The sequence below is a fragment of the Lontra canadensis genome, unplaced genomic scaffold (genome assembly GCF_010015895.1).
Source record: "Lontra canadensis isolate GAN:19392208 unplaced genomic scaffold, GSC_riverotter_1.0 scaffold35, whole genome shotgun sequence".
Taxonomy (NCBI): domain Eukaryota; kingdom Metazoa; phylum Chordata; class Mammalia; order Carnivora; family Mustelidae; genus Lontra; species Lontra canadensis.
Window position 1 is genome coordinate 9,112,146 of NW_022631029.1, and position 27,827 is coordinate 9,139,972.

Genomic DNA, 27,827 nt, shown 5'->3' on the forward strand with positions numbered 1-27,827 from the left:
ATATGGATTTTGAAATATGGAAATTTCCTTTGCAGTTGCATTGAAGTTTAAAAAACCCTATAAGAACTGTATTTTGAGCACAAAAATGTGTGGGATCCAAATTTGAGTTAGAATGGTGATACTATTTCTTTTTTTAACTTTTGAAAGTGTGAAAAGTTTATAAAGCAGCTTAATATTAGTTGTGATTCAAGTTGGTAACAGAATATCTTTAATATATGTGTAAGTTTCACAAATAAGGTTGATGTTAAGTTGAATTAATTAAGAAACATTATCAAGATTGAATAAAAAACTAATTTCCAAGGCCATATATTAGTTTATAGTAACAGTGGATGAGGGAAGGGACTCTTGGCTGACTCAGTCAGTGGAGCATGTGACTCTTGATCTTGGGTTTGTGAGTTTGAGCCCCATGTTGGGTGTAGAGATTACTTAAAAAAGACATTTAAAAATATGATGAGGGAAGTTTTCATTCACAAAAATTACAGTCACAGCTTGAAGTGTAATAAAATTGCAATAAAACTTGACCACTACTAAGCCATCTTGCTGCTGTGCATTTGAACAAGTCAGGATACTTGCTTTCTGTTTTTTATAAAAATTCACGGAAGAGAAGATGATCACGTCCATGAGAGCAAATAAAGTTCTTTTTTGACTACTGGCAGACTGACACATGAAAGAGTCATAATTTCTGCAGAGGACTTGCTGATGAGTCATACAATAAAAAAAACTATAGATTTTAAATGTCTTACATTTTTACAAGCCTTCTAAATTGGTCCAACTGTTATTTTCTGTCCATGTATATTTTCACTACGTTTAAACATAACACATCTTAGTAGCTTCCACTTCATATGGTACTGAGTTAGTGTTGTCTCAGCTTGTTCAGTCACTTCAGACTTGAAATTGACTTCTTGAATATAACTGAGCAGTATCAGTAACATTTGTTGAGTCAAGGAGAACCGCTTATATTTCTTTGCCTTTTAAAAAACGTATCAAAAACTACTGATAGTACTATACTTTGGCTAATTGAACTTAAATAAAAAAGGGGGCAAAGAACCATGAGAGACTGAAAAACAATCTGAGGGTTTTGGAGGGGTGGGGGGTAGGAGGTTGGATGAGCTTGGTGGTGAGTATTATGGAGGGCATGTATTGAATGGAGCACTGGGTGTGGTGCATAAACAATGAATTCTGAAACACTGAAAAGAAATTTAAAAAAAATTTAAAAAAAGTATACAGTTCAGTGGTTTTAATGTATTTATTAGGTTGAATAATCATTATCACTATCTAATTCCAGAATATTTTCATCACTCCATAAAGAATCCCTATACCCAATGATAGTCTCTCCACATTCCTCTCCAAGGATATTGCAGTTGCTAATCTACTTTCTGTGTCCATGGATTTGGCTATTCTGGATATTTTATATGAATAGAATCATAGGATATGTAGCCTTTTGTGTCCGACCTCAACTTAGTGTAGGTTTTCAGAGTTCATCCATGTAGTAGTATGTATCAGTACTTAACTCTTTTTATGGATGAGAATATTCCATTGTATGGATATACCACATTTTATTTATCCAGTCTTCCATTTGATGGATATATGGATTGTTTCTACTTTTTGGCTGTTACAAATTGTGTTATGAACCTTTGTGAATAACTTTTTGTGTGAGCATATGTTTTTAGTTCTTTTGGGATATATATGTAGGAGTGGAAACGTTGAATCATATGATAATTATATGTTTAAGTTTTTGAGGAACTGCCAAATGATTTTTTACAGCAACTGTACCATTTTACATTTCTACCAGCAATATATCCCTATAGTTTTATTGTCAGTCTTTTTGATTATAGCCGTCTTAGTGGGTATGAAATGGCATCTCATGGTTTTAATTAGCATCTCACTAATAACTAATGATGTTGAGCATTTTCATGTTTTACTGGCCACTAGTATATCTTTTTTAGAGAAATGTCCATTCAAATCCTCTTTCCATTTTTAATTTTTTTATTGTTGTGGAAGTTCTTTTATATACTCTGGGTGCAGATACTTTGTAAGATATATTATTTACAAATATTTTCTCCCATTCCCTGGGTTTTCTTTTTCACTTTCTTGCTGGTGTCCTTTGCAGCACAAAAGCTTTTAAATTTAATGAAGTTCAGTTTATTCTTTCTTTTGTTGTTTATGATTTTGGTGTCATGTACTAGGAAGCACTGACTAAGGTCATAAAGATTTACTCTTATATTTTCTTTAAGAATTTCATAGTTTAGCTCTTGCATTGTCTTTGATCCATTTTGAGGTAACAGTCACATATATTGAATTAGTTGTACAATTTTACCTAAAGTCTACACTTACACATTGTCAAACACTATTTCTGTCTTTCTAGAATATTCTTTGTGTGCTACCTGATCAGTCCATGTTTCTCTGGAGGCAACTTGTATTTTGATTTTATTTATCATAGATTAATTTAGCCTGTTCTAGATCTTTTAGTAAATAGAACTATGTAGTATGTACACCTTTTGCATCTGACTTCTTTTGTTTGGCATAATGATTGTGATATTTGTCAAATGTGTTACTTGTACCAGTGGATCTTTATTTTTTATGTCTAAGTGATATGTATTTTTGAATATTGCATATTTTATTTGTACTTATTTTGATGAATAGTTGGGTTGTTTCCAGTTCTGGACTATTGTGAATAAAGCTGCTGTGAACATTCTTATAGAAGTTATTTTTTTGTTTGTTTTGAGTCACTCTGATGAGGGGTTTATCACTTTTTTTGCATCTTTTTTCACTAAAGTGTAGTTGACACACAATGTTACATTAGTTTTAGGTGAACAACATAGTGATTCAACAGCTCTGTAGGGTATGCTATACTCATCACAAGTATAGTTACCATCTGTCACCATATAACACTATTATAGTACCATTGACTAATATTCCCTATACTGTACCTTCATCCCCATGACTTATTCATTCCATAACTAGAAGCCTCTTCCTTCCCTTCTCCTTCATCCATTTTGCCCATTTCCCTAACCCCTGGCAATTAATTTGTTCTCTGTGTTAATAGGTCTGTTTCTGCCCTTTTTGATCTGTTTTGCTTTTTAGATTCCACATGAAAGTGAAATAATATGGTATTTGTCTTTTTCTTTCTCACTTATCTCACTTACCATAATACCCTCTAGGTTCATCTGTATTGTCATGAATGGAAAGATTTTTTTTAAATTTTTTATTTTTTCAGCATAACAGTATTCATTATTTTTGCACCACACCCAGTGCTCCATGCAATCCATGTCCTCTCCAATACCCACCACCTGGATCCCCCAACCTCCCACCCCCTGCCCCTTCAAAACCCTCAGATTGTTTTTCAGAGTCCATAGTCTCTCATGGTTCACCTCCCCTTCCAATTTCCCTCAACTCCCTTCTCCTCTCCATTTCCCCTTGTCCTCCATGCTATTTGTTATGCTCCACAAATCAGTGAAACCATATGATAATTGACTTTCTCTGCTTGACTTATTTCACTCAGCATAATCTCTTCCAGTCCTGTCCATGTTGCTACAAAAGTTGGGTATTCATCCTTTCTGATGGAGGCATGATACTCCATAGTGTATATGGACCACATCTTCTTATCCATTCGTCCGTTGAAGGGCATCTTGGTTCTTTCCACAGTTTGGCGACCATGGCCATTGCTGCTATAAACATTGGGGTACAGATGGCCATTCTTTTCACTACAACTGTGTCTTTGGGGTAAATACCCAGTAGTGCAATGGCAGGGTCATAGGGAAGCTCTATTTTTAATTTCTTGAGGAATTTCCACACTGTTCTCCAAAGTGGCTGTACCAACTTGCATTCCCACCAACTGCGTAAGAGGGTTCCCCCTTCTCCACATCCTCTCCAATACATGTTGTTTCCTGTCCTGCTAATTTTGGCCATTCTAAGTGGTGTAAGGTGGTATCTCAAGGTGGTTTTAATTTGAATCTCCCTGATGGCTAGTGATGATGAACATTTTTTCATGTGTCTGATAGCCATTTGTATGTCTTCATTGGAGAAGTGTCTGTTCATATCTTCTGCCCATTTTTTGATATGATTGTCTGTTTTGTGTGTGTTGAGTTTCAGGAGTTCTTTATGGATCCTGGATATCAACCTTTTGTCTGTACTGTCATTTGCAAATATCTTCTCCCATTCCGTGGGTTGCCTCTTTGTTTTGTTGACTGTTTCCTTTGCTGTGCAGAAGCTTTTGATCTTAACGAAGTCCCAAAAGTTCATCTTTGCTTTTGTTTCCTTTGCCTTTGGAGACATATCTTGAAAGAAGTTGCTGTGGATTTTGTTCTTTTTTATAAGTAAAATACCATTATACACACACACACACATACATACATACATACCTCATCTTTGTCCATTCATCAACTGATGGACACTTAGGTTGGTTCAATACATTGGGTATTGTAAATAATGCTACAACAAATATAGGAGTGCATGTATCTTTTTGAATTAGTATTCTAATTTTCTTTGGGTAAATACTTAGTAGTAGAATTACTGGGTCATATGGTATTTGTATTTTTAGTCTTTTGAGGAGCCTCCATACAATTTTTTTATAGTGGTTGCACCAATTTACCTTCCCATCAACAGTGCATGAGAGTTCCCTTTTCTCCACATCCTCACCAACACTTGTTGTGTCTTGTCTTTTTGTTACTAGCCGTTCAGAGAACTGATTTTAGATTATAAGACTTGATACATAGTAGTAGAAGTCCTTTAAGATTGACAAGGGTATTCTTGTTTCTTGGTATTCTTACATAAATTTTGAAATCAAATGATCATTTTCTTTAAAAAAAGACTGTGGTTAAATTAAAAAAAATTTTAATTCCAGTATATTAACGTACAATATTAACATTATTTTCAGTTGTACAACATACTGATTTAACTATTCTATACATTACTCAATGCTCGTCATGATAAGTGTACCCTGAATCACCTTCTCCTACTTTACCCATCCCCCTGCATACCTCCTCTCCTCTGGCAAATTCTCTATTTTTAAGAGTCTGTCTTTTTTTTTTAATCTCTTTTTTCTTTTTCTTTTTGTTTTGCTTTTTAAATTCCACAGATGATTGAAATCATATAGTATTTATCTTTCTTGACTTACTTATTTCACTTAGAATTATACCCTTTAGATCCATCCAAGTTGTTGCAAATGGCTTGGATTTCATTCTTTTTTATGGTTGAGTAATATTCCATTGTGTGTATCTATATATACAGATATACAGCGTGTGTGTGTATATATATATATGCACACATATATATACACATATATGCATGTATATATATGTATGCATATATATACACTACCTCTTCTTTATCCATCTATAGATTGACACTTGGGTTACTTTCATATCTTGGCTATTGTAAATGTTACAATAAACATGGAATTCTGATTGGTATTACAGATTTTCCCTATTGTAATTTGATTTTTATTTCATGAATATCTGTTTATATTTTTATTATGGAGACTTTGTTTCTCAAAGTATAATCATATTTAGTTGGTGATTCTTTATAAAACTGTTTATATTAGATAAGAAGACTCTGGTGTTAATTTCTTCTTAAATAATTGAAACATATTTTCCCAAGAAGGACAGGTGAACACAAGTCATGCTGAGGTAAAGAGAGACTTGGTTACAGAAGCATTTTCATACACCTACTACTCAGGAATAGTAATTTTGCCAGAATGTACTTCAATATACTGAGCTACTTTATATTACTACTCAAAATACAGATTAAGTTGAAAGGGGCTTACATATTTGAAAGATTAATTAGTGAAGAAGGGAAAGAATATATTTAAGAAAATTTAGTGCTTAATTTCAATGACACTGATCTTTTCTCAGTGTTTAAAAATGCTAATTGGTGTGTTTACCTTTGTTTTCCTAGTGATATGCAGCTTTCGAGGATCTGTCCCTCAAGGGTTGGTCTTAGAAATAGGAGAAACAGTCCAGATTCTTGAAAAATGTGAAGGTAAGTATGGACCTATACAGTATACAAATAGTGATAATTTTGGGTAATATTATATACATTTATTTTGTAGTAATACATTATAAGCAATCACTTTGAAAGTATAATTAACCACATTATATATTGTTATAGAATCCTTCCTGATTTATATTTATCATAAATGTATGGGTTATTTAGGCTTTAATCTAAAAGCAACAATTAAAGAACTCATTGTTGGCATTCAGAGTGTAATTTTTACACTCTGTGTTAAATGATTAATTTTGATTTTATAACCAAATAGATAATCTTCCATCCATGCTTAACTGCATTTGAATAGAATTGAATTGTAATTAGTTCATTTGTATGTTTCTGTTTGATTGGCTGGATGTGATCAATTATAATTAAAACAAGGCAGTATACGCTCTGACGTTTGGCTTGCCTACTAGCCTCCTCTGTGATGTATATGGGTATATCTGCTGTAACATTTATGTGTTATTGACAAATGTAACATTTTTCAAAATCATGCATTTGGGGCTCCTGGGTGGTCCAGTTGGTTAAGTATCTGACTTTTGGTTTTAGCTCAGGTTGTGATCTCAGGGTTGTGGGATCCAGCCCCATGTTGGGCTCCAGGCTCAGTGCAGAATCTGCTTAAGACTCTCTCTCCCAAAGTGGCTGTACCAACTTGCATTCCCACCAACTGCCTAAGACGGTTCTCCTTTCTCCACATCCTCTCCAACACATGTTGTTTCCTGTCCTGCTAATTTTGGCCATTCTAAGTGGTGTAAGGTGGTATCTCAATGTGGTTTTAATTTGAATCTCCCTGATGGCTAGTGATGATGAACATTTTTTCATGTGTCTGATAGCCATTTATATGTCTTCATTGGAGAAGTGTCTGTTCATATCTTCTGCCCATTTTTCGATATGATTATCTGTTTTGTGCGTGTTGAGTTTGAGGAGTTCTTTATAGATCCTGGATATCAATCTTTTGTCTGTACTGTCATTTGCAAATATCTTCTCCCATTCCGTGGGTTGCCTCTCTGTTTTGTTGACTGTTTCCTTTGCTGTGCAGAAGCTTTTGATCTTGACGAAGTCCCAAAAGTTCATCTTTGCTTTTGTTTCCTTTGCCTTTGGAGACATATCTTGAAAGATATCTTGAAAGAAGTTGCTTTTTATTTGTGGTATTACAGATTTTTGTGTACCACAAAGAATATCAGCCGATATCGAAGAGGTTACTGCCTATGTTCTCCTCTAGGATTCTGATGGATTTGTATTTGTATTTGTATTTGTATTTAGTATAGACATTTTTTTTTTATTTTCAGCATAACAGTATTCATTGTTTTGGACACCACACCCAGTGCTCCATGCAATCCATGCCCTCTCTAATACCCATCACCTGGTTCCCCCAACCTCCCAACCCCCGCCACTTCAAACCCCTCAGATTGTTTTTCAGAGTCCATAGTCTCTCATGGTTCACCTCCCCTTCCAATTTTCCCCAACTCACTTCTCCTCTCTAACTCCCCATGTCCTCCATGCTTTTGTTATGACCACAAAGAAGTGAAACCACATGATATTTGACTCTCTGTGCTTTACTTATTTCACTCAGCATAATCTCTTCCAGTCCCGTCCATGTTGCTACAAAGGTTGGGTATTCAACCTTTCTGATGGAGACATAATACTCCATCATGTATATGGACCACATCTTCCTTATCCATTCGTCCATTGAAGGGCATCTTGGTTCTTTCCACAGTTTGGCGACCGTGGCCATTGCTGCTATAAACATTGGGGTACAGATGGACCTTCTTTTCACTACATCTGTATCTTTGGGGTAAATACCCAGTAGTGCAATGGCAGGGTCATAGGGAAGCTCTATGTTTAATTTCTTGAGGAATCTCCACACTTTTCTCCAAATATGCTGCACCAACCTGCATTCCCACCAACTGCGTAAGAGGGTTCCCCTTTCTCCACATCCCTTCCAACACATGTTGTTTCCTGTCTTGCTAATTTTGGCCATTCTAACTGGTGTAAGGTGATATCTCAATGTGGTTTTAATTTGAATCTCCCTGATGGCTAGTGATGATGAACAATTTTTCATGTGTCTGATAGCCATTTATATGTCTTCATTGGAGAAGTGTCTGTTCATGTCTTCTGCCCATTTTTGATATGATTATCTGTTTTTTGGGTGTTGAGTTTGAGGAGTTCTTTATAGATCCTGGATATCAATCTTTTGTCTGTACTGTCATTTGCAAATATCTTCTCCCATTCCATGGGTTGCCGCTTTGTTTTGTTGACTGTTTCCTTTGCTGTGCAGAAGCTTTTGATTTTTTTTTTTGAGGATTTTTGCATCCATTTTATTTTTTAATATTTTTATATAAACTTATATTTATTATTCATAATATACAATTATATAATATACAATTATATGTACACATATATGGAATTATGTTTATGTATTTCCATATAATGTTATAATTGGAGTGTAGGAATGCTAGTGTTTAGAAAATAAATTCCAAGATAATGGTTACTAATAACAGTGGAATCATTTTAGATTTGCTCCTTAAATGGCTATTTGTGCTTTCCTTTGTCTTTGTTAATATTTATTAATGCAATTAATTAATTAATTAATTAAAAATTTTCAGTGTTCTAAGATTCATTGTTTATGGACCACACCCAGTGCTCCATGCAATATGTGCCCTCCTTAATACCCACTACCAGGCTCACCCATCCCCACAAGGCCCCCTCTCCTCCAAAACCCTCAGTGTCTTTCTCTGAGTCTACAGTCTCTCATGCATCCATTTTAGTGAGAGAGATTGTTCTGTAATTTTCTTGTAATGGTTTGATCTGTTTTTTTTTTTTATTAGGGTAATGTTGACTTCATAGAATAAATTGAGAAGCATTTTCTCTGTTTCTACCTTCTTAAAAAAATTGTGGAAAACTGATCTAATTTCTTCCTTAAATGTTTGATGAAATTCCAATGAACCCACCTGGGCCCATCGTTTTAGAAGGTTATTAATTATTGATTTCTTTAATAGATATAGTCTTTTTTTCCCATTAATTAATTATTTATTTATTAAAAAAATTTTTTTTAATTTATTTTCAGCATAACAGTATTCATTGTTTTTGTACCACACCCAGTGCTCCATGCAATCCGTGCCCTCTCTAATACCCACCACCTGGTTCCCCCAACCTCCCACCCCCGCACCTCTTCAAACCCTTCAGGTTGTTTTTCAGAGTCCATAGTCTCTCATTGTTCACCTCCCCTTCCAATTTCCCCCACTCCCTTCTCCTAACTCCCCATGTCCTCCATGCTATTTGTTATGCTCCACAAAGAAGCTTTTGATTTTGATGAAGTCCCAAGAGTTCATTTTTGCTTTTGTTTCCTTTGCCTTTGGAGACATATCTTGAATGAAGTTGCTCTAGCTGATATCGAAGAGATTACTGCCTATGTTTTCCTCTAGGATTCTGATGGATTCCTGTCTCACTTGAGATCTTTTATCCATTTTGAGTTTATCTTTGTGTACGGTGTAAGAGAATGGTTGAGTTTCATTCTTCTGCATATAGCTGTCCAGTTTCTCCAGCACCATTTATCGAAGAGACTGTCTTTTTTCCACTGTATATTTTTTCCTGTTTTGTCGAAGATTAACTGACCATAGAGTTGAGGGTCCATATCTGGGCTCTCTACTCTGTTCCACTGGTCTATGTGTCTGTTTTTATACCAGTACCATGCTGTCTTTGTGATCACAGCTTTGTAGTAAAGCTTGAAATCAGGTAACGTGATCCCCCCAGTTTTATATTTGTTTTTCAACATTTCCTTAGTGATTCGGGGTCTCTTCTGGTTCCATACAAATTTTTGGATTATTTGCTCCAGCTCTTGGAAAAATACCGGTGGAATTTTGATCGGAGTGGCATTAAAAGTATAGATTGCTCTAGGCAGTATAGACATTTTAACAATATTTATTCTTCCTATCCAAGAGCATGGAATGGTCTTCCATCTTTTTGTGTCTTCTTCAATTTCTTTCAGGAGTGTTCTGTAGTTGCTCGAGTGCAGATCCTTTACCTCTTTGGTTAGGTTTATTCCCAGGTATCTTATGGTTCTTAGTGCTATAGTAAATGGAATTGATTTTCTAATTTCCCTTTCTGTATTTTCATTATTAGTGTATAAGAAAGCCACTGATTTCTGTACATTGACTTTGTATCCTGCCACAGTGTGGAGATTCCTTAAGAATTAAAAATAGAGCTTCCTATGACCTTGCAATTGCACTACTGGGTATTTACCCCAAAGATACAGATGTAGTGAAAAGAAGGGCCATCTGTACCCCAATGTTTATAGCAGCAATGGCCACGGTCGCCAAACTGTGGAAAGAACCAACATGCCCTTCAACGGACGAATGGATAAGGAAGATGTGGTCCATATACACGAAGGAGTATTATGCCTCCATCAGAAAGGATGAATACCCAACTTTTGCAGCAACATGGATGGGACTGGAAGAGATTATGCTGAGTGAAATAAGTCAAGCAGAAAGTCAATTATCATATGGTTTCACTTCTTTGTGGAGCCTATCAAATAGCATGGAGGACAAGGGGAGATGGAGAGGAGAAGGGAGTTGAGGGAAATTGGAAGGGGAGGTGAACCATGAGAGACTATGGACTCTGAAAAACAATCTGAGGGTTTTGAAGGGGCCGGGTGTGGGAGGTTGGGGGAACCAGGTGGTGGGTATTAGAGAGGGCAGGGATTGCATGGAGCACTGGCTGTGGTACAAAAACAATGAATACTGTTATGCTGAAAATAAATAAAAAATATTAAAAAAAGAATATGTTGCTATATCAGTTATAATCCATTTTCGGTAACAATTTGAATAGGGAATATTTAATATAAATGTTAATTGGTAAAAAGTAATTCCTAAAAGGGGTAAAACAGATTCAAAGTGTACAGAAGTAGCAGGTGCAGAAGTCAACAACTACTGAGGAAGAGCTCCAAGCAAGGGACTAAGAATTTAAAAGAACACTCCCCTGTCTCAAGGTAAAGATTCAGATCTCTTTGGAAAGGGCATGGCTGCCATAGGAACATGTAGCCCGTCAGTGGTGAGGAAACTTTCCAGAGGGCATGGAGGGCCTCCAGCATTCTAATCACCTGGCTAGGGTGCTGACAATAAAATAGCAGTGCACCAGAACCAAGAAGGGAAGCTCCTTCTTTCTGCTATGGCTGTGCAGTGTCCCATTAGTACCTATTGACAAAGCCTAATGCAGTGACTTGGCAAAGGAAAAATGTTGATATGGTCTATATTAGTTTGGAATTAGCAGAAAAACAGTACCCCAGTAAGAGATACATATGTGTACGTATATATTTATCACAAGAAAGTGGTTTACATTGCTATGGAGTCTAAGGAGTCCCAGGATCTACAATTGGCAAACTAGATACGTAAGAGAGCCAACGTTCTAGTCAGAGTCAGAAGGCCTGAGAACCAGGAGAGCTGATGGGGTAAGTTCCAGTCTGATTCCAATCCTGAAGGCAGGAGACAGCCATTGTCCTAGCTTGAAAATTGGAAGAGAAAGTGAAATCTCTCTTACTCCCCCTATTTGTTGTATTCAAGCCTTCAGTAAATTGGATAAGGCCTACTCATATTGGGGAAGACAATCTGCTTTACTCCGTTTACCAATAAAAAATGTCAGTATGATCCAGAAACCCTCACATACACACCTAGAAAAATATTTAACAAATATCTGGGCACTGTGTGGCCCAGTCAGATTGAACCATAAGACTAAACATTATAGTGCTCAATTCCAGTGTTAAAAAGCAGGATAGAGAAGGGTAGATTTGGTGTTGAGGGATAGTCGGTAACTGGCACAATTGCATGTAGCATCATTACATTTTTTTCTTCATGAGATTTGCTTCAATTTTATGTATATGGGATTGTGATATAAAACCTATTTCTAAATCTGGGCCATGATTTCAGTGTATTGATCTGGAGAAACACTTGCATATGTATATGTTAAGACACCTACAGCATAGTGTGTAGTAGCAAAAAATTGATAACATTGTAAATGTCTACAAATAGAGAATGTTAGAGAAATAAATTATGGGATGTAACATACAGCATGGTGATTATAATTAATAATACTGTATTACATACTTCAAAGTTGCTAAGAGTAGATCTCAGATGTCACTACAAAAAAGAAGTGGTAATTATGTGACTTGATGGAAGTGTTAGCTAGCTGCCCTATGGAGGTAATAATTTTGTAGTATATAAGTGTATCAAATCAAAGTGTATCAAAGGTATAATGTACACCTTAAACTTACACACTGTTATATGTCAATTATAGCTCAATAAAGCTGGAAAAATGTAAAAAAAAACCCAATAAAATAATAAAACAACATGAAAAATAACATGCTTATATTTCTATTTCTTAATCTTTTCCGTTTTTAAAAAAGATTTTATTTATTTGACAGATTGAGAATGAGAGTGCACAAGCACGGGGAGTGGCAGACAGAGGGACAGGGAGAAGCAGGCTCCCAGCTGAGCAGGGAACTTGATGCAGGGCTCCATCCCAGGACCCTGGGATCATGACCTGAGCCAAAGTCAGGTGGTTAACTGACTGAGCCACCCGGGTGCCCCAATTTTTTCTATTTTTTTTAAAAGGACTGTTTACTTGAGAGGGAAAGAGCAAGATCATGAGCAGTGGAGAGGATCAGAGGGAGAGGGAGAAGCAGATTTGCCCTTGAGCAGGGAACCTGACTCAGGGCTCAATACCAGGACCTGAGCCAAAGGTAGATGCTTAACCACCTGAGCCACCCAGGTGCCCCTGATATTTTTCCATTTTATTCTTATATATTTATTCTACAGCAGAAGATAAGACTTTAGCTCTGTTATGCTTTCCCATCCCAAACAAACGCAAACATGCTTCTTACATTCTTCCAGTATACTTAACCTTGTTAGTTAAATTAGTATTTGTTTTTTAAATTACTATGATTAATTCATGGCTGATATATATAGTATATTATTATATTACCATTTATTTATCTGGAATTAATATTTGACATATGTATTTAAAAATATATTTATATAATTTATATATATACATATATCACCTTTCCTTTGTCCACTGATGGACACTTAGATTGTTCCTTTGTCTTGGCTATTGTGAATAATGTTGCAGTGAATGTGGGAAAAGAGATATCTAGTTTTAAGTTTTTAAATTTATCTTATTTTATTTTTTCAGTGTTCCAAGATTCATTGTTTATGTACCACATCCAGTATTCCATGCAATACATGCTGTCCTTATATCCAAGATATATAAAGAACTCCTCAAACTCAACACCCAAAAAACAGATAATCATATCAGAAAATGGGCAGAAGACGTGAACAGATGCTTCTCCAATGAAGACATATAAATTTCTAGCAGACACATGAAAAAATGTTCATCATCATTAGCCATCAGGGAAATGCAAATCAAAACCTCATTGAGTTATCTCCTTATACCAGTTACAATGGCAAAGATTAACAAGACAGGAAACAGCAAATGTTGGAGAGGATGTGGAGAAAGGGGAACCCTCTTACACTGTTGGTGGGAATGCAAGTTGGTGCAGCTACTTTGGAGAACAGTGTGGAGATTCCTCAAGAAATTAAAAATAGAGCTACCCTATGACCCTGCAATTGTACTGCTGGGTATTTACCCCAAAGATACAGATGTAGTTTTAAGTTTTTGAAGAAGTTCCATACTGTTTTTTTTCATTATGTTTGCAACTTAGTTTAATGTTTAAAAACAAATAAGAGTTTCATAAGAATCATTTGCTCTCTGTCTACCATGTTCTTAGGCACTAGTGGTTGATAGTATACATTCATTTTTTCAGCTAATGCTCAAAATGATTTTTGAAACAGTACTACCTCCATATTTAGTTGAGGAAACTGAAGCTTAAGAGAGTGAAGGGAACAAAGATGGCATGTGGCAGAAAGAGGATTCTGTTTATCTGCTCTGAGTAAGCTATTTGGAATTCACGGAGACTCTAGTTTTGGAAAAACAACTATTTCTTGAGATCCATTTCTGAAGTCTGTTGGGTTGTGTGGGGCTTGCTGTTTCTTCAAATAGGCCACTTTCATAAATGAATAAAAACTTAATAGGGTTTTTTCTGTTTTTTGACACTTGAACAATAGGGGTAGTATTAAACATGGTTTAATACTTCTGGTCACCAAGAAGGTTTTTATTTATGGAATATTGCATGAGAGTTTGTTAAGTTAGCAATATACTCTGGGCTATAGAAAAGAACCTTCAGGGTTTGAAGGTTAAGTAGATAATGTGGTTACCTCCCTTGGGTGTGTAGTGGGTAGAGGAGGATTGTAAATTTTTTTTGTTGTTTTGTGTACATACTTGAAATAAAATTTGTCAGGGTTGCAGAATGATGTTGATAATCTAAGTTTCATGTGACCTTTGATGAATGGGCCCAGGCACCTCAAACTGTTTTATCTATTCTCTTTGTACTCTCATTTTCTACCTATTCACTGCTATTTCCTACTGTACCTTCATTAGGATTACACCACTGGTTTTGTGGAGAGAAAAAATGGAGTGGATCTTGGGAGAACAGGGTTCTGTTTCTAGATCTGTTCTGGATGATTTATGACAGCATGACCTTGTGATGCCTCAGGTTCCCCTCTATAATATATGCAAGATAGCTATTTTTTCCCATGGATATTTTAGGCAGATAGGTGAAGTTTGAGCTTCTGGCAGGAAAAGCAGTTTATGTTCAGATGTGCTGGATGGTATTCCTCACAATTTTTTTTAATTGTAGTTTGGGTACTGCTAGGACTGAGAAGAGATTGTGGGTCTTCGTATCACATCTTTATCCTTTTTTGTGTCAGGTCTTTTTTTTTTTTTTAAAGATTTTATTTATGGGGCGCCTGGGTGGCTCATTTGGTTAAGCATCTGACTTCTGCTTGAGTCATGATCTCAGCGTCCTTGGTTCAAGTCCTACATCTGGCTCCCTGCTCAACAGAGAGTCTGCTTCTCCCTTTCCCTCTGCCCCTACCTGCACTCCACTTGGGTTGTCTCTCTCTCAAATAAATCTTCTAAAAAATAAAAATAAAAGACTTTATTTATTTATTTGAGAGATATAGAGAGAATATGAATGAGCAGGGGGAAGGGTGGAGGCAGAGGTTCAATCTCAGGACCCTGGATCACTATATGAGCTAAAGGCAGATGCTTAGCTGACTGAGCCACCCATGTGCCTCTCTGTCAGGTTTTTATATTTTAAAATTAATTTATTTTTATTTATTACAGCACAGTGGGGAGGGGCAGAGGGAAAGGGAGAGAGACAGTCACAAGCAGACTCTATGCTGAGCATGGAGCCTGCTACAGGGCTTGATCTCAGGACTGTGAGATCATGAGCTGAAACCAAGAGTTGGACAGATGCTTAACCAACTGCATTACCCAGGCACCTCTAGTCTTTAGCCTTTTTTTTTTAAGATTTTAAAAATTTATTTGACAGGGGCAGCGAGAGAGGGAACACAAGCCAGGGGAGAGGCAGTAGCAGGCTTCCCACTGAGCAGGGAGCCTGATGGGGGTCTCAATCCCAGGACCCTGGGATCATGACCTGAGCTGAAGGCAGATGCTTAATGACTGAGCCACCCAGGCACCCCAGGTCTTTAGTCTTTTTAATCATTCTTTTGTTTATTATTAAATATGACCACAAATTTACAAATAGTTTAAAAACAAATGTCAAGGGATTTATATCTAGATGAATGTTGTGCTTAGCAAAGTCACATTGGTAGATTATATAATTATGCTAGTAATATTGAGCTTTTTTCAAAAAGTATTTGGAATGCCCCTCAAAGAAGTCTTACAAACTCTAAATGGATGAAAATTTGCTACCATGTTGAAAAGAATGAGAACGTTTGGGTTACAATGGAGTATGGAATATTTGTATTTGATTGTTTCTTTCTGAAACACTACAGAATGAAAGTATAGGGGCCTAAAAATTGCTGTACACCCACAAAAACAAGCAAAGTTGGCAAGGTATTGGAAGAGTGGAAACTGTGACTTAACACACCCAAGGTAGCTGAATCCCAAGTATGTACAGTAGGAATAGCTGAGAACCAACTTTATTTATACTGCAGATCCTTAAAGGATATAGGAAGTATAGCACCAGGTACTTTTGGAAGTGAGGTTGAAATTATATAGATCTTCTCCCTTACTTCCTCTCATTTGGTGGCTGCTCCTTACTCATCCTGGTAGTTTTTTTTTTTTTAAGATTTTTTAAAAAATTTATTTATTTGTTAGAGAGAGAGAGCGCGCACACGCACAGGCAGACAGAGTGGTAGGCAGAGGCAGAGGCAGAGGCAGAGGGAGAAGCAGGCTCCCTGCTGAGCAAGGAGTCCCATGTGGGACTCGATTCCAGGATGCTGGGATCATGACCTGAGCTGAAGGCAGCTGCTTAACCAACTGAGCCATCCAGGCGTCCCCATCCTGGTAGGGTTTTTTTTTTGTTTTGTTTTGTTTTTTGTTTGTGTGTGTGTGTGCGTGTTTTCTTTTTTAAAGATTTATTTATTTAATTGAGGTAGAGAGAGAGAGAGAGAGAGAGACTGTGCATGGGGAATGGGAGGGGAAAAGGAGAGGGAGAGAGAGTCGGAAGCAGACTCTGTATTAAACACAGGGCTGGATGTGGTACTTGATCTTATGACCCTGAGATCATGACCTGAACCAAAGTCAGTTGCTTAACTGAGTGAGCTACCCAGGTGACCCATCCTAGTAGAAGTTTTGAGACTTATTATTATTTTTTTTTTATTTCTTTTCAGTGTAACAGAATTCATTGTTTATGCACTACACCCAGTGCTCCATCCAATACGTGCCCTCCATAATACCCACCACCTGGCTCCCCCAACCTCCCATCTCCCTGCCCCTTCAAAACCCTCAGATTGTTTTTCAGAGTCCATAGTCTCTCATGGTTCACCACCCCTTCCAATTTCCCTCAACTCCCTTCTCCTCTCCATCTCCCCATGTCCTCCATGTTATTTGTTATGCTCCACAAAGAAGTGAAACCATATGATAATTGACTCTCTCTGCTTGACTTATTTCACTCAGCATAACCTCTTCCAGTCCCGTCCATGTTGTTACTAAAGTTGGGTATTCATCCTTTCTGATGGAGGCATAATACTCCATAGTATATATGGACCACATCTTCCTTGTCCATTCGAGACTTATTTTTGATAAAGGATAAATAAAACATCTGTGGATTGGGAGACTTCATGCATAGTTCCGTAGGAGATAGGCTTTGTATTGAAAACTGGGTATTAAGTGACAACATGCCTACCAAATACCAAATATAGGAACTTCTAGTCATCTTCCACTTGGCTCTTGAAATCCTGGCAGCTAGACCTTTACCTTCTAAAACAGATTAGAGGACTCTTTCAGATAATAAGGCAAGATGAGGGGCTCCAGATATTGATTGTGCCAGTTATTGACTTACTGTCTCTGAGCTCTGAACCTGCCCTTCTTACCTCTTTATTACGATGCTAGAGCTGGAGACTCTGCAAATCACATTTCTTCTTAAGGCAGCTGAATCTTTGTTAGGTTCTGCCAATAAAGAGGCACTATAAGAAGTCTACTTGCCAGGAGGATGAAGAAGGGACTTCGTTCTTTCTGCTTTTATTGTATCCCTGTAGTAAACTGCTCTACAGGCAGTTGCTTCCTACAGTATTTTCCATGGCAAGCAACAGTCTTGGTTTTGGTGAGTGGCCTCCAGCAAGTCTCACTATAGCAATGAATAGCATGTTTCTGCAGTAGCCCACAAATTCATCAGAGATCAGTATCTTAGCTTTTTGGAATCCCTTCTGTAAGTTACTAGGCTTTTTTCTTGTTTATTTTTCACTTAACTTTAAAGTTGGTGACATATTTTTATAGTTGCTACTGTGGTTGTCTTAGAGTTCTAGTCATTTACTATCTTTTATACCTATTTAATGATTTTTAAGAAAGATTTAAAAAAAAATTTTTATTTGACAGAGATCACAAGTAGGCAGAGAGGCAGGCGGAGAGAGAGAGAGAGGATGAAGCAGGCTCCCTGCTGAGCAGAGGGCCCGATGGAGGGCTCGATCCCAGGACCCTGGGATCATGACCTAAGCCGAAGGCAGAGGCTTTAACCCACTGAGCCACCCAGGTGCCCCCTATTTAATGATTTTTAAAATAATAACATTTTTTCCTGTTTTAAAGATTTGTTTCTGTCTGCTGACTAGACCCCACTTGATCCCTGATATCAGGATTTTCACAACAAATGATAGGCTGATCTCCAAATAGTGAATCATAAGGTCAGCAAGAGTCACCCATGAATTTAGAGCTTCCAGTTAATTTTTTATTTCCTTTCTTTTAAATATGACCAGAAAACTAATGATACCAGGTATTTGAGGATGCCTCTAATATGAAAGATGGCTCTTCTCTTTTCCCATTAAAAAAAGAAAAAAGAAAAAGAAACTCAGGGGAAAGAGACTACATAGGGTAAAGAAAACTTAGAAAACAAACAAGGCTTATGAATAATTTCCTCGGAGATAAAGGAAGACGTTGCATCCATGAAACTAGAACAGGATGCTATTAAAAAAGAACATTAGATAACAGAAATGAGTTCTTGGAAATTAAAAACATGGTAGCAAGAATGAAAAATCTCCATAAAAGGGCTGAAAGATAAAAGTTGAGGAAATTTCCCAGAAATTCGAACAAATATACAAGTCATAGGAGATTAGAGAAGATAAAACAATTGAAGGTCATCTTCAAGAGGTTCATTTGGTGGAGGTTCAGAAACATAGAGGAGAGAAACTGGAGGATAGAAATCAGCTATGAAATAACTTAGGAAAATTTTCCAGAATGAAAGGACATGGCTTTCCATATTGAAAGGACTCAGCAAGTACCTAACACAAATTAATGAAAATAGGATGATATCATTGTGAAATTTCAGAATATTGGGACCAAGAAGATTCAGCCAGCATTCAAAGATAGGAAAGAATATGGTATATACCATATACCACATACCATATACCACAAAGGACTGGACTATGGAAGACAGTGGAGTGTTGTCTTCAAAATGTTGATGGAAAGTGATTTATAACCTAGAATTTTATCATTCAGCCAAACTATGAATTGAATATGAGAGTATACTAAGTGTATTTTCTGACATGCAAAGTGTCAGTTGGTCTCCTATATAACTTTATTCGTGAAGCTATGAGGGGATGTATTCCTGTAGAATTAAGCAATAAGTTAAAGAATGGAAAGATAATGGGATTCAAGAATCAGGAGAAACAGCAAAGGAGAGACTCTTCAAGGTAATCCCCAGGATGAATGTAAAGGGTGATAGGATGACAAGTCAATATAGATGTAGAAAATAATCAGGATGAATTAAAGCTGTGTAACTTAAGACAGACAGAGACCTAGTGAAGGCTGTTTACCATCTTCCTTACTGCCACAATACTGCTTTTTTAAATCTGAGGAAAGAATGACCAGTTGAGTTTCCCCAAGGGTTTTGTGTACCTGATTTGTTTTTAACAAAGTTCCTACTCTGCTCCATACTCTGATGCCTGTACAGCTGAGAATACTCATTCTACCACTATAAATCTGTGGGTAGAGTGCAAGGAGTAGTCTGAAGAACCTATGTGAGAAAGAGGTGGCCTCTGGAGGGGAAATAGTTAAGTAGAAGGAAGTTCTCCTTTGGAGATATGGCAGTGAAGAGCTATCTAGTAGTGGTAGGAGCTTTGTTGTTTGTAATTTGTAATTTTTCACTGCATAAATGTAGTTTGAAGTCCATAGTGTTCTCTGACAGTAACGTCGAAAACATTGATTTTATATGGCTTGATAAAGCTTTAGACCCTCTATATGGCTTTATACCCTCTTTTTTTGTTCTTTTATATGTCTTTTTGCAGGCTATGTGGAGAGATTCAATGCCTGCCATTATTCTAGGGCCATGTGGAAATCACTTATTCTTTTAAATTTTATGTATTCTTGTGTTTAAGTATGTGTGTTGTATATAAATGGCGTGTAGTGGGGTTTATTTTTATTTATTCTGACAATCTGGATTATTTAGTCTATATGTAGTTGATTCAGTTATTTATTTAGTTAGGTTTAAGGCTATCACCTTGGTCTTTGTGCCTCATTTTGCCTTTCTTACATGCCTTATTAAGCTAACATTTTGATTATTCTAGGTATTTTCTTCTATTAGCTTGGTGGCTTTGAAGTATTTTGCTTGCAGTGGTTACCCTAGAGTTTAATTTTTATTTAAATTTTGTCAGTTTACATACAGTGCAATATTGGTTTCTGGAATAGAATTCAGTGATTTATCACTTACATGCAACATCCAGTGCTCATGACAAGTACCATCTTTAATACTCATCAGCTATCTAGCTCATCCTCCACCCACATCCTTTCAGCAACCCTCAGTTTGTTCTCTGTTCTTTTTTTTTTATTAAAGATTTTATTTATTTATTTGACAGACAGAGATCACAAGTAGGCAGAGAGGCAGGCAGAGAGACGGGGGGAGGGAGCTGGCTCCCTGCTGAAGCAGAGAGCCTGATGTGGGACTTGATCCCAGGACCCTGGGATCATGACCTGAGCCGAAGGCAGAGGCTTTAACCCACTGAGCCACCCAGGCACCCTTGTTCTCTGTTCTTAAGAATCACTTATGGCTTCTTTCCCTCTCTCCTTCTTTTCATTTCCCCATTCCCATATGCTCATCTGTTTTGTTTCTTAAATTCCACGTATGAGTGAGATCATCTGGTATTTGTTTTTGATTTATTTCACTTAGCATAATATATTCTACCTCCATCCATGTCATTGCACATGGCAATAATTCATTCTTTTTGATGACTGAATAATATTCCACTGTATATAGATACCACATCTTCTTTATTCATCAGTTGATGGATATTTGAGCTCTCCCCATAGTTTGGCTATTGTTGATAATGCTCATGTAAACATAGGTGTCATGTACCCCTTGAATCTCTATTTTTGTGTCCTTTAGGTAAATACCTAGTAGTGCAATGGCTGGATTGTATGATGGTTCTATTTTTAACTTTTTGAGGAACTTCCAAAATGTTCTCCAGATCATCTGCACCAGTTTGCTTCCCAGCAACAGTGCAAGAACATTCCCCTTTCTCCTCATCCTTGCCAACACCTCGTTTCTTCTGTTGTTAATTTTAGCCATTTTGACAGGTGGGAGGTGGTATCTCATCATGATTGTGTTTTGTATTTTCCTGATGATGAGTGGTATTGAGCATCTTTTCTTTTTTAATTTAATTTTATTTAAAATCAATTAATTAATGTACAGAATATTATTAGTTTCAGAGGTACAGTTTAAGGATTCATCAGTTGCATATAATCACCCAGTGATCATTACATCATGTTGTCGTCCTTATGCTCATCATCCAGCTACCCATCCCCCTCCACCCCTTTCCTCCCACAACCCTCAGATTGTTTCCTGTAAGTTAAGTGCCTCTTATGGTTTGTAACTCTCTATGATTTCGTCTTATTTTATTTTTTTAAATTTTTTTCTGTCTAGCCTTGTGTTCATCTGTTTCTTTTTTTTTTTTTTTTAAAGATTTTATTTATTTATTTGAGAAAATGAGAAAGAGAGCACAAGCAGGGGGAGTAGCAGAGGGAGAGGGAGAAGCAGGCTCCCCACTGAGCAGGGAGGCATCTCTGGTGCTTCATCCCAGGACCCAGGGATCATGACCTGAGACAAAAGCAGATGCTTAACCAAACTGAGCCACCCAGGCACCACCATCTGTTTTGTTTCTTAAATTCCACATGAGTGAATCATACAATAATTGTCTTTCTCTGATTGACTTATTTCTCTTAGCATAATACCCTCTATTTCCATCAATGTCATTGCAAATGGTAAGAGTTCATTCTTTTTGATGGCTGAATAATATCCCATTGTGTGTGTGTGTGTATCACATCTTCTTTATCTGTTCATCTGTTAATGGACATCTTGGATTCTTTCCATAGTTTGGTTATTGTGGACATTGCTTTTATAAACATTAGGGTGCAGATGCCCCTTTGAATCACTGTGTTTGTATCCATTGGGTAAATACCTAGCAGTGCAATTGCTGGGTCATAGGGAAATATTTTTAACTTTTTGAGGAACCTCCATACTGTTTTCCAGAGTGGCTGCATCAGTTTGCATTCCCACTAACAGTGTAAGAGGGTTTCCCATTCTCTGCATCTTCGCCAACAGCTGTTGTTTCCTGACTTATTGATTTTAGCCATTCTGACTGGTGTAGGGTGGTGTCTCATTGTGCTTTTGGTTTGTAAGTGATGTGGAGCATTTTTTCATGTGTCTGTTGGTGATTTGTACGTCTTTGGAGAAATGTCTGTTCATGTCTTCTGCCCATTGCTTGCCTGGATTATTTGTTTTTTGGGTGTTGAGTATGATAAGTTCTTTATAGGTTTTGGATACTAGCCCTTTGTCTGATAAGACATTTGCAAATATCTACTTCCATTCCATAGGTTGTCTTTTGGTTTTGTTGGTTGTTTCCTTTGCTGTGCAGAAGCTTTTTATTATGATGAATAGTTCATTTTTGCTTTTGTTTCCCTTGCCTTTGGAGATGTGTCTAACAAGAAGTTGCTGTGGTCAAGGTCAAGGAGGTTGCTGCCTGTGTTCTCCTCTAGGATTTTGATGGAATCTTGTCTCCCATTTGGGTCTTTCATCCATTTTGTGTCTATTTTTGTGTATGCTGTAAGGAAATGGTGTAGGAGTGTTCTCTTTCTCCACATCCTTGCCAACATCTGTCATTTCCAGACTTGTTAATTTTAGCCATTCTGACTGGTGTGAGGTGGTATCTCATTGTGGTTTTGATTTGTATTTCCCTGATGCCGAGTGATGTTGAGCACTTTTTCATGTGTCTGTTGGCCATCTGGATGTCTTCTTCACAGAAATGTCTGTTCATGTCTTCTGCCCATTTCTTGATTGGATGATTTGTTCTTTGGGTGTTGAGTTTGGTAAGTTCTTTATAGATTTTGGATACTAGCCCTTTATCTGATATGTCCTTTGCAAATATCTTCTCCCATTCTGTCAGTTGTCTTTGGTTTTGTTAACTGTTTCCTTTGCTGTGCAAAAGCTTTTGATCTTGATAAAATCCCAATAGTTCATTTTTACCCTTGCTTCCCTTGCCTTTGGTGATGTTTCTAGGAAAAATTGCTGCGGCTGAGGTCAAAGAGGTTGCTGCCTGTGTTCTTCTCAAGGATTTTGATGGATTCCTTTCTCACATTGAGGTCCTTCATCCATTTTGAGTCTATTTTTGTGTGTGGTGTAAGGAAATGGTCCAGTTTCATTTTTCTGCATGTGGCTGTCCAATTTTCCCAACACCATTTGTTGAAGAGACTTTCTTTTTTCCATTGGACATTCTTTCCTGCTTTGTTGAAGATTAGTTGACCATAGAGCTGAGGGCCTATTTCTGGGCTCTCTATTCTGTTCCATTGATCTATGTGTCTGTTTTTGGCCAGTACCATACTGTCTTGATGATGACAGCTTTGTAATAGATCTTGAAGTCTGGAATTGTGATGCCACCAGCTTTGGTTTTCTTTTTCAACATTCCTCTGTCTATTCCAGGTCTTTTCTGGTTACACATAAATTTTAGGATTATTTGTTCCATTTCTTTGAAAAAAATGGATGGGATTTTGATAGGGATTGCATTAAATGTGTAGATTGCTTTAGGTAGCATAGACATTTTCACAATATTTGTTCTTCCAGTCCATGAGCATGGAACATTTTTCCATTTCTTTGTGTCTTCCTCAATTTCTTTCATGAGTACTTTATTGTTTTCTGAGTATAGATTCTTTGCCTCTTTGGTTAGGTTTATTTCTAGGTATATTATGGTTTTGGGTGCAATTGTAAATTTGATTGACTCCTTAATTTCTCTTTCTTCTGTCTTATTATTGGTGTAAAGAAATACAACTGATTTTTGTGCATTGATTTTATATCCTGACACTTTACTGAATTCCTGTACAAGTTCTAGCTGATTTGGAGTGGAGTCTTTTGGGGGTTTTCCACATATAGTATTATATACTGCAAAGAGTGATAGTTTGACTTCTTCTTTGCCAATTTGGATGCCTTTAATTTCTTTTTGTTGTCTGATTGCTAAGGTTAGGACTTCTAGTACTATGTTGAATAGTAGTGGTGATAATGAACATCCCTACCATGTTCCTGACCTTAGCGGAAAAGCTCTCAGCTTTTCTCCATTGAGAATAATATTCGTGGTGGGTTTTTCATAGATGGCTTTGATGATATTGAGGAATGTATACTCTATCCCTACACTTTGAAGAGTTTTGATCAGGAGAGGATGCTGTACTTTGTCAAATGCTTTTTCAGCATGTCTTGAGAGTATCATATCGTTCTTGTTCTTTCTTTTATTAATGTATTGTATCACATTGATTGATTTGCGGATGTTGAACCAACCTTGCAGCCCTGGACTAAATCCCACTTGGTCGTGGTGAATAATCCTTGTAATGTACTGTTGGATCCTATTGGCTAGTACTGTGGTGAGAATTTTCACATCTGTGTTCATCAAGGATATTGGTCTGTAATTCTCCTTTTTGATGGGTTCTTTGTCTGGTTTTGGGATCAAGGTAATGCTGGCCTCATAAAATGAGTTAGGAAGTTTTCCTTCCATTTCTATTTTTTTGGAGCAGTTTCAGGAGAATAGGAATTAGTTCTTCTTTAAATGTTTGGTAGAATTCCCCTGGGAAGCGGTCCGGCCCTGGGCTCTTGTTTGTTGGGAGAGTTTTGATGACTGCTTCAATCTCCTTTCTGGTTATGGGTCTGTTCAGGTTTTCTATTTCTTGCTGGTTCAGTTGTGGTAGTTTATATGTCTCTAGGAATGCATCCATTTCTTCCAGATTGTCAAATTTGCTGGCGTATAGTTGCTCATAATATGTTCTTATAATTGTTTGTATTTCTTTGGTGTTGGTGTTATGATCTCTCCTCTTTCATTCATGATTTTATTTATTTGCATCCTTTCTCTTTTCTTTTTGATAAGTCTGGCCAGGAGTTTATCAGTCTTATTAATTCTTTCAAAGAACCAGCTCCTCATTTCATTGATTTGTTGTATTGTTTTTTTTGGTTTCTATTTCATTGATTTCTGCTCTAATCTTTATTATTTCTCTTCTCCTGCTGGGTTAGGCTTTCTTTGTTGTTTTTCTCCAGCTCCTTTAGGTGTAGGGTTAGGTTGTGTATTTGAGACCTTTCTTGTTTCTTGAGAAAGGCTTGTGTCGCTATATATTTTCCTCTCAGGACTGCCTTTGCTGTGTCCCACCGATTTTGAACTGTTGTATTTTCATTATCATTTGTTTCCATGAATTTTTTCAATTCTTCTTTAATTTCCTGGTTGACCCATTCATTCTTTTTTAAAAAAATTTTATTTATTTGATAGAGAGAGAGAGATCACAAGTAGTCAGAGAGGCAGGCAGAGTGGGGATGCGGGGAGGAAGGCTCCCAGGTGAGCAGAGAGCTGGATGCGGGGCTCGATCCCAGGACCCTGAGATCATGACCTGAGCTGAAGGCAGAGGCTTAACCCCCTGAGCCACCCAGGTGCCCCAACCCATTCATTCTTTAGAAGGATGCTCTTTAATCTCCATGTATTTGGGTTCTTTCCAAATTTCCTCTTGTGATTGAGTTCTAGCTTCAGAGCATTGTGGTCTGAAAATATGCAGGGAATGATCCCAATATTTTGATACCAGTTGAGATCTGATTTATGACCCAGGATGTGGTCTATTCTGGAGAATTTTCCATGTGCACTAGAGAAGAATGTGTATTCTGTTGCTTTGGGGTGGAATGTTCTGAATATATCTGTGATGTCCATCTGATCCAGTGTGTCATTCAAGGCCTTTATTTCCTTGTTGATCTTTTGTTTGGATGATCTGTCCATTTCAGTGAGGGGAGTGTTAAAGTCCCCGACTACTATTGTACTATTGTTGATGTGTTTCTTTGATTTTGTTATTAATTGGTTTATATAGTTGGCTTCTACCATGTTAGGGGCATAGATATTTAAAATTCTTAGATCTTCTTGTTGGACAGACCCTTTACGTATGATATAGTGTCCTTTTTCATTTCTTATTGTAGTCTTTGGTTTAAAATCTAATTGATCTGATATGAGGATTGCCACCCCAGCTTTCTTTTGATGTCCATTAGCATGGTAAAATGTTTCCCACCCCCTCACTTTAAATCTGGAGGTGTCTTTGGGTCTAAAATGAGTTTCTTTTAGACAGCATATTGATGTGTTTTTAAATTTTTAATTTTTTTTTTATTTTCAGCATAACAGTATTCCTTGTTTTTGCACCACACCCAGTGCTCCATGCAAACTGTGCCCTCTCTAATACCCACCACCTGGTTTCCCCAACCTCCCACCCCCCTCCTCTTCAAACCCCTCAGATTGTTTTTCAGAGTCCATAGTCTCTCATGGTTCACCTCCCCTTCCAATTTCCCTCAACTCCCTTCTCCTCTCTAACTCCCCATGTCCTCCATGTTATTTGTTATCCTCCACAAAGAAGTGAAACCATATGATAATTGACTCTCTCTGCTTGACTTATTTCACTCAGCATAATCTCTTCCAGTCCTGTCCATGTTGCTGCAAAAGTTGGGTATTCAACCTTTCTGATGGAGGCATAACACTCCATCGTGTATATGGACCACATCTTCCTTATCCATTTGTCCGTTGAAGGGCATCTTGGTTCTTTCCAGAGTTTGGCAACCGTGGCCATTGCTGCTATAAACATTGGGGAACAGGTGGCCCTATTCATGGCTGCATGATTTTCTTGTTTAGAGAGTTTTAGTCAAGAAATGATGCTTTTTTTGTCAAATGCTTTTTCTGCATCTCTTGATAGGATCATATGGTTCTTGTCCTTTTTTTTTTTTTAAATTGATTGATTGATTTGTGGATGTTGAACCAGCTTTGCAGCCCAGGAATGAATCCCACTTGGTCATGGTGAATAATCCTTCTACTATGCTGCTGGATCCTACTGGCTAGTATCTTGGTGATGATTTTGGCATCCAAATTCATAAGGGATATTGGTCTGTAATTCTAATTGGTGGGATCATTGTCTGGTTATGGGATCAAGGTAATGTCTTGTAGAATGGGTTTGGTAATTTCCTTTCCATTTCTGTTTTTTAGAATAGCTTCAGAAGAACAGGTATTCTTTTTTTTAAACATTATATTGTTTTTTCACTGTTCCAAGATTCATTGTTTATGCACCACACCCCCTGCTCCTTGAAACACCTGCCCTCCTTAACACTCACCACCAGGCTCACCCATCACCCCTCCCCCTCCCTCCAAAACCCTCATTTTGTTTCTCAGACTTCACAGTCTCTAATGGTTCATCTCCCCCTCCAATTTCCCCAACTCACTTCTCCTCTCTTTCTCCCAATGTCCTCCATGTTATTTCTTATGCTCCACAAGTAAGTGAAAGCATATGATAATTGACTCTCTGCTTGACTTATTTCACTCAGCATAATCTCCAGTCCCATCCATGTTGATGCAAAAGTTGGGTGTTCATCCTTCTGATGGAGGCATAGTATTCCATTGTATATATGGACCATATCTTCTTTATTTATTCATCTGTTGAAGGGCATTTTGGCTCTTTCCACAGTTTGGTGTTGTGGCCATTGCTACTATGAACATTGGGGTATAGATGGCCCTTCTTTTCACTACATCTGTATCTTTGGGGTAAATACCCAGTAGTGCAATTGCAGGGTCATAGGGAAGTTCTATTTTTAATTTCTTGAGGAATCTCCACACTGTTCTCCAAGGTGGCTGCACCAACTTGCATTCCCACCAACAGTGGAAGAGGGTTCCCCTTTCTCCTCATCCCCTCCAACACACGTTGTTTCCTGTCTTGCTAATTTTGGCCATTCTAAGTGG

The 27,827-nt window shown here is 37.4% G+C and overlaps 1 protein-coding gene across 6 annotated transcripts in view; it reads left to right on the top strand.

Moving 5' to 3' along the window:
* DOCK3 (dedicator of cytokinesis 3) overlaps positions 1–27,827 on the top strand; it is a 581,779-nt gene that overhangs the window by 90,760 nt on the left and 463,192 nt on the right. For all 6 annotated transcript variants that reach the window (XM_032868163.1, XM_032868164.1, XM_032868166.1 and 3 more), the window contains exon 2: positions 5,896–5,979. In XM_032868163.1, coding sequence (XP_032724054.1) covers positions 5,896–5,979 — 84 coding nt within the window. The remainder of the gene's footprint in view (positions 1–5,895; positions 5,980–27,827) is intronic.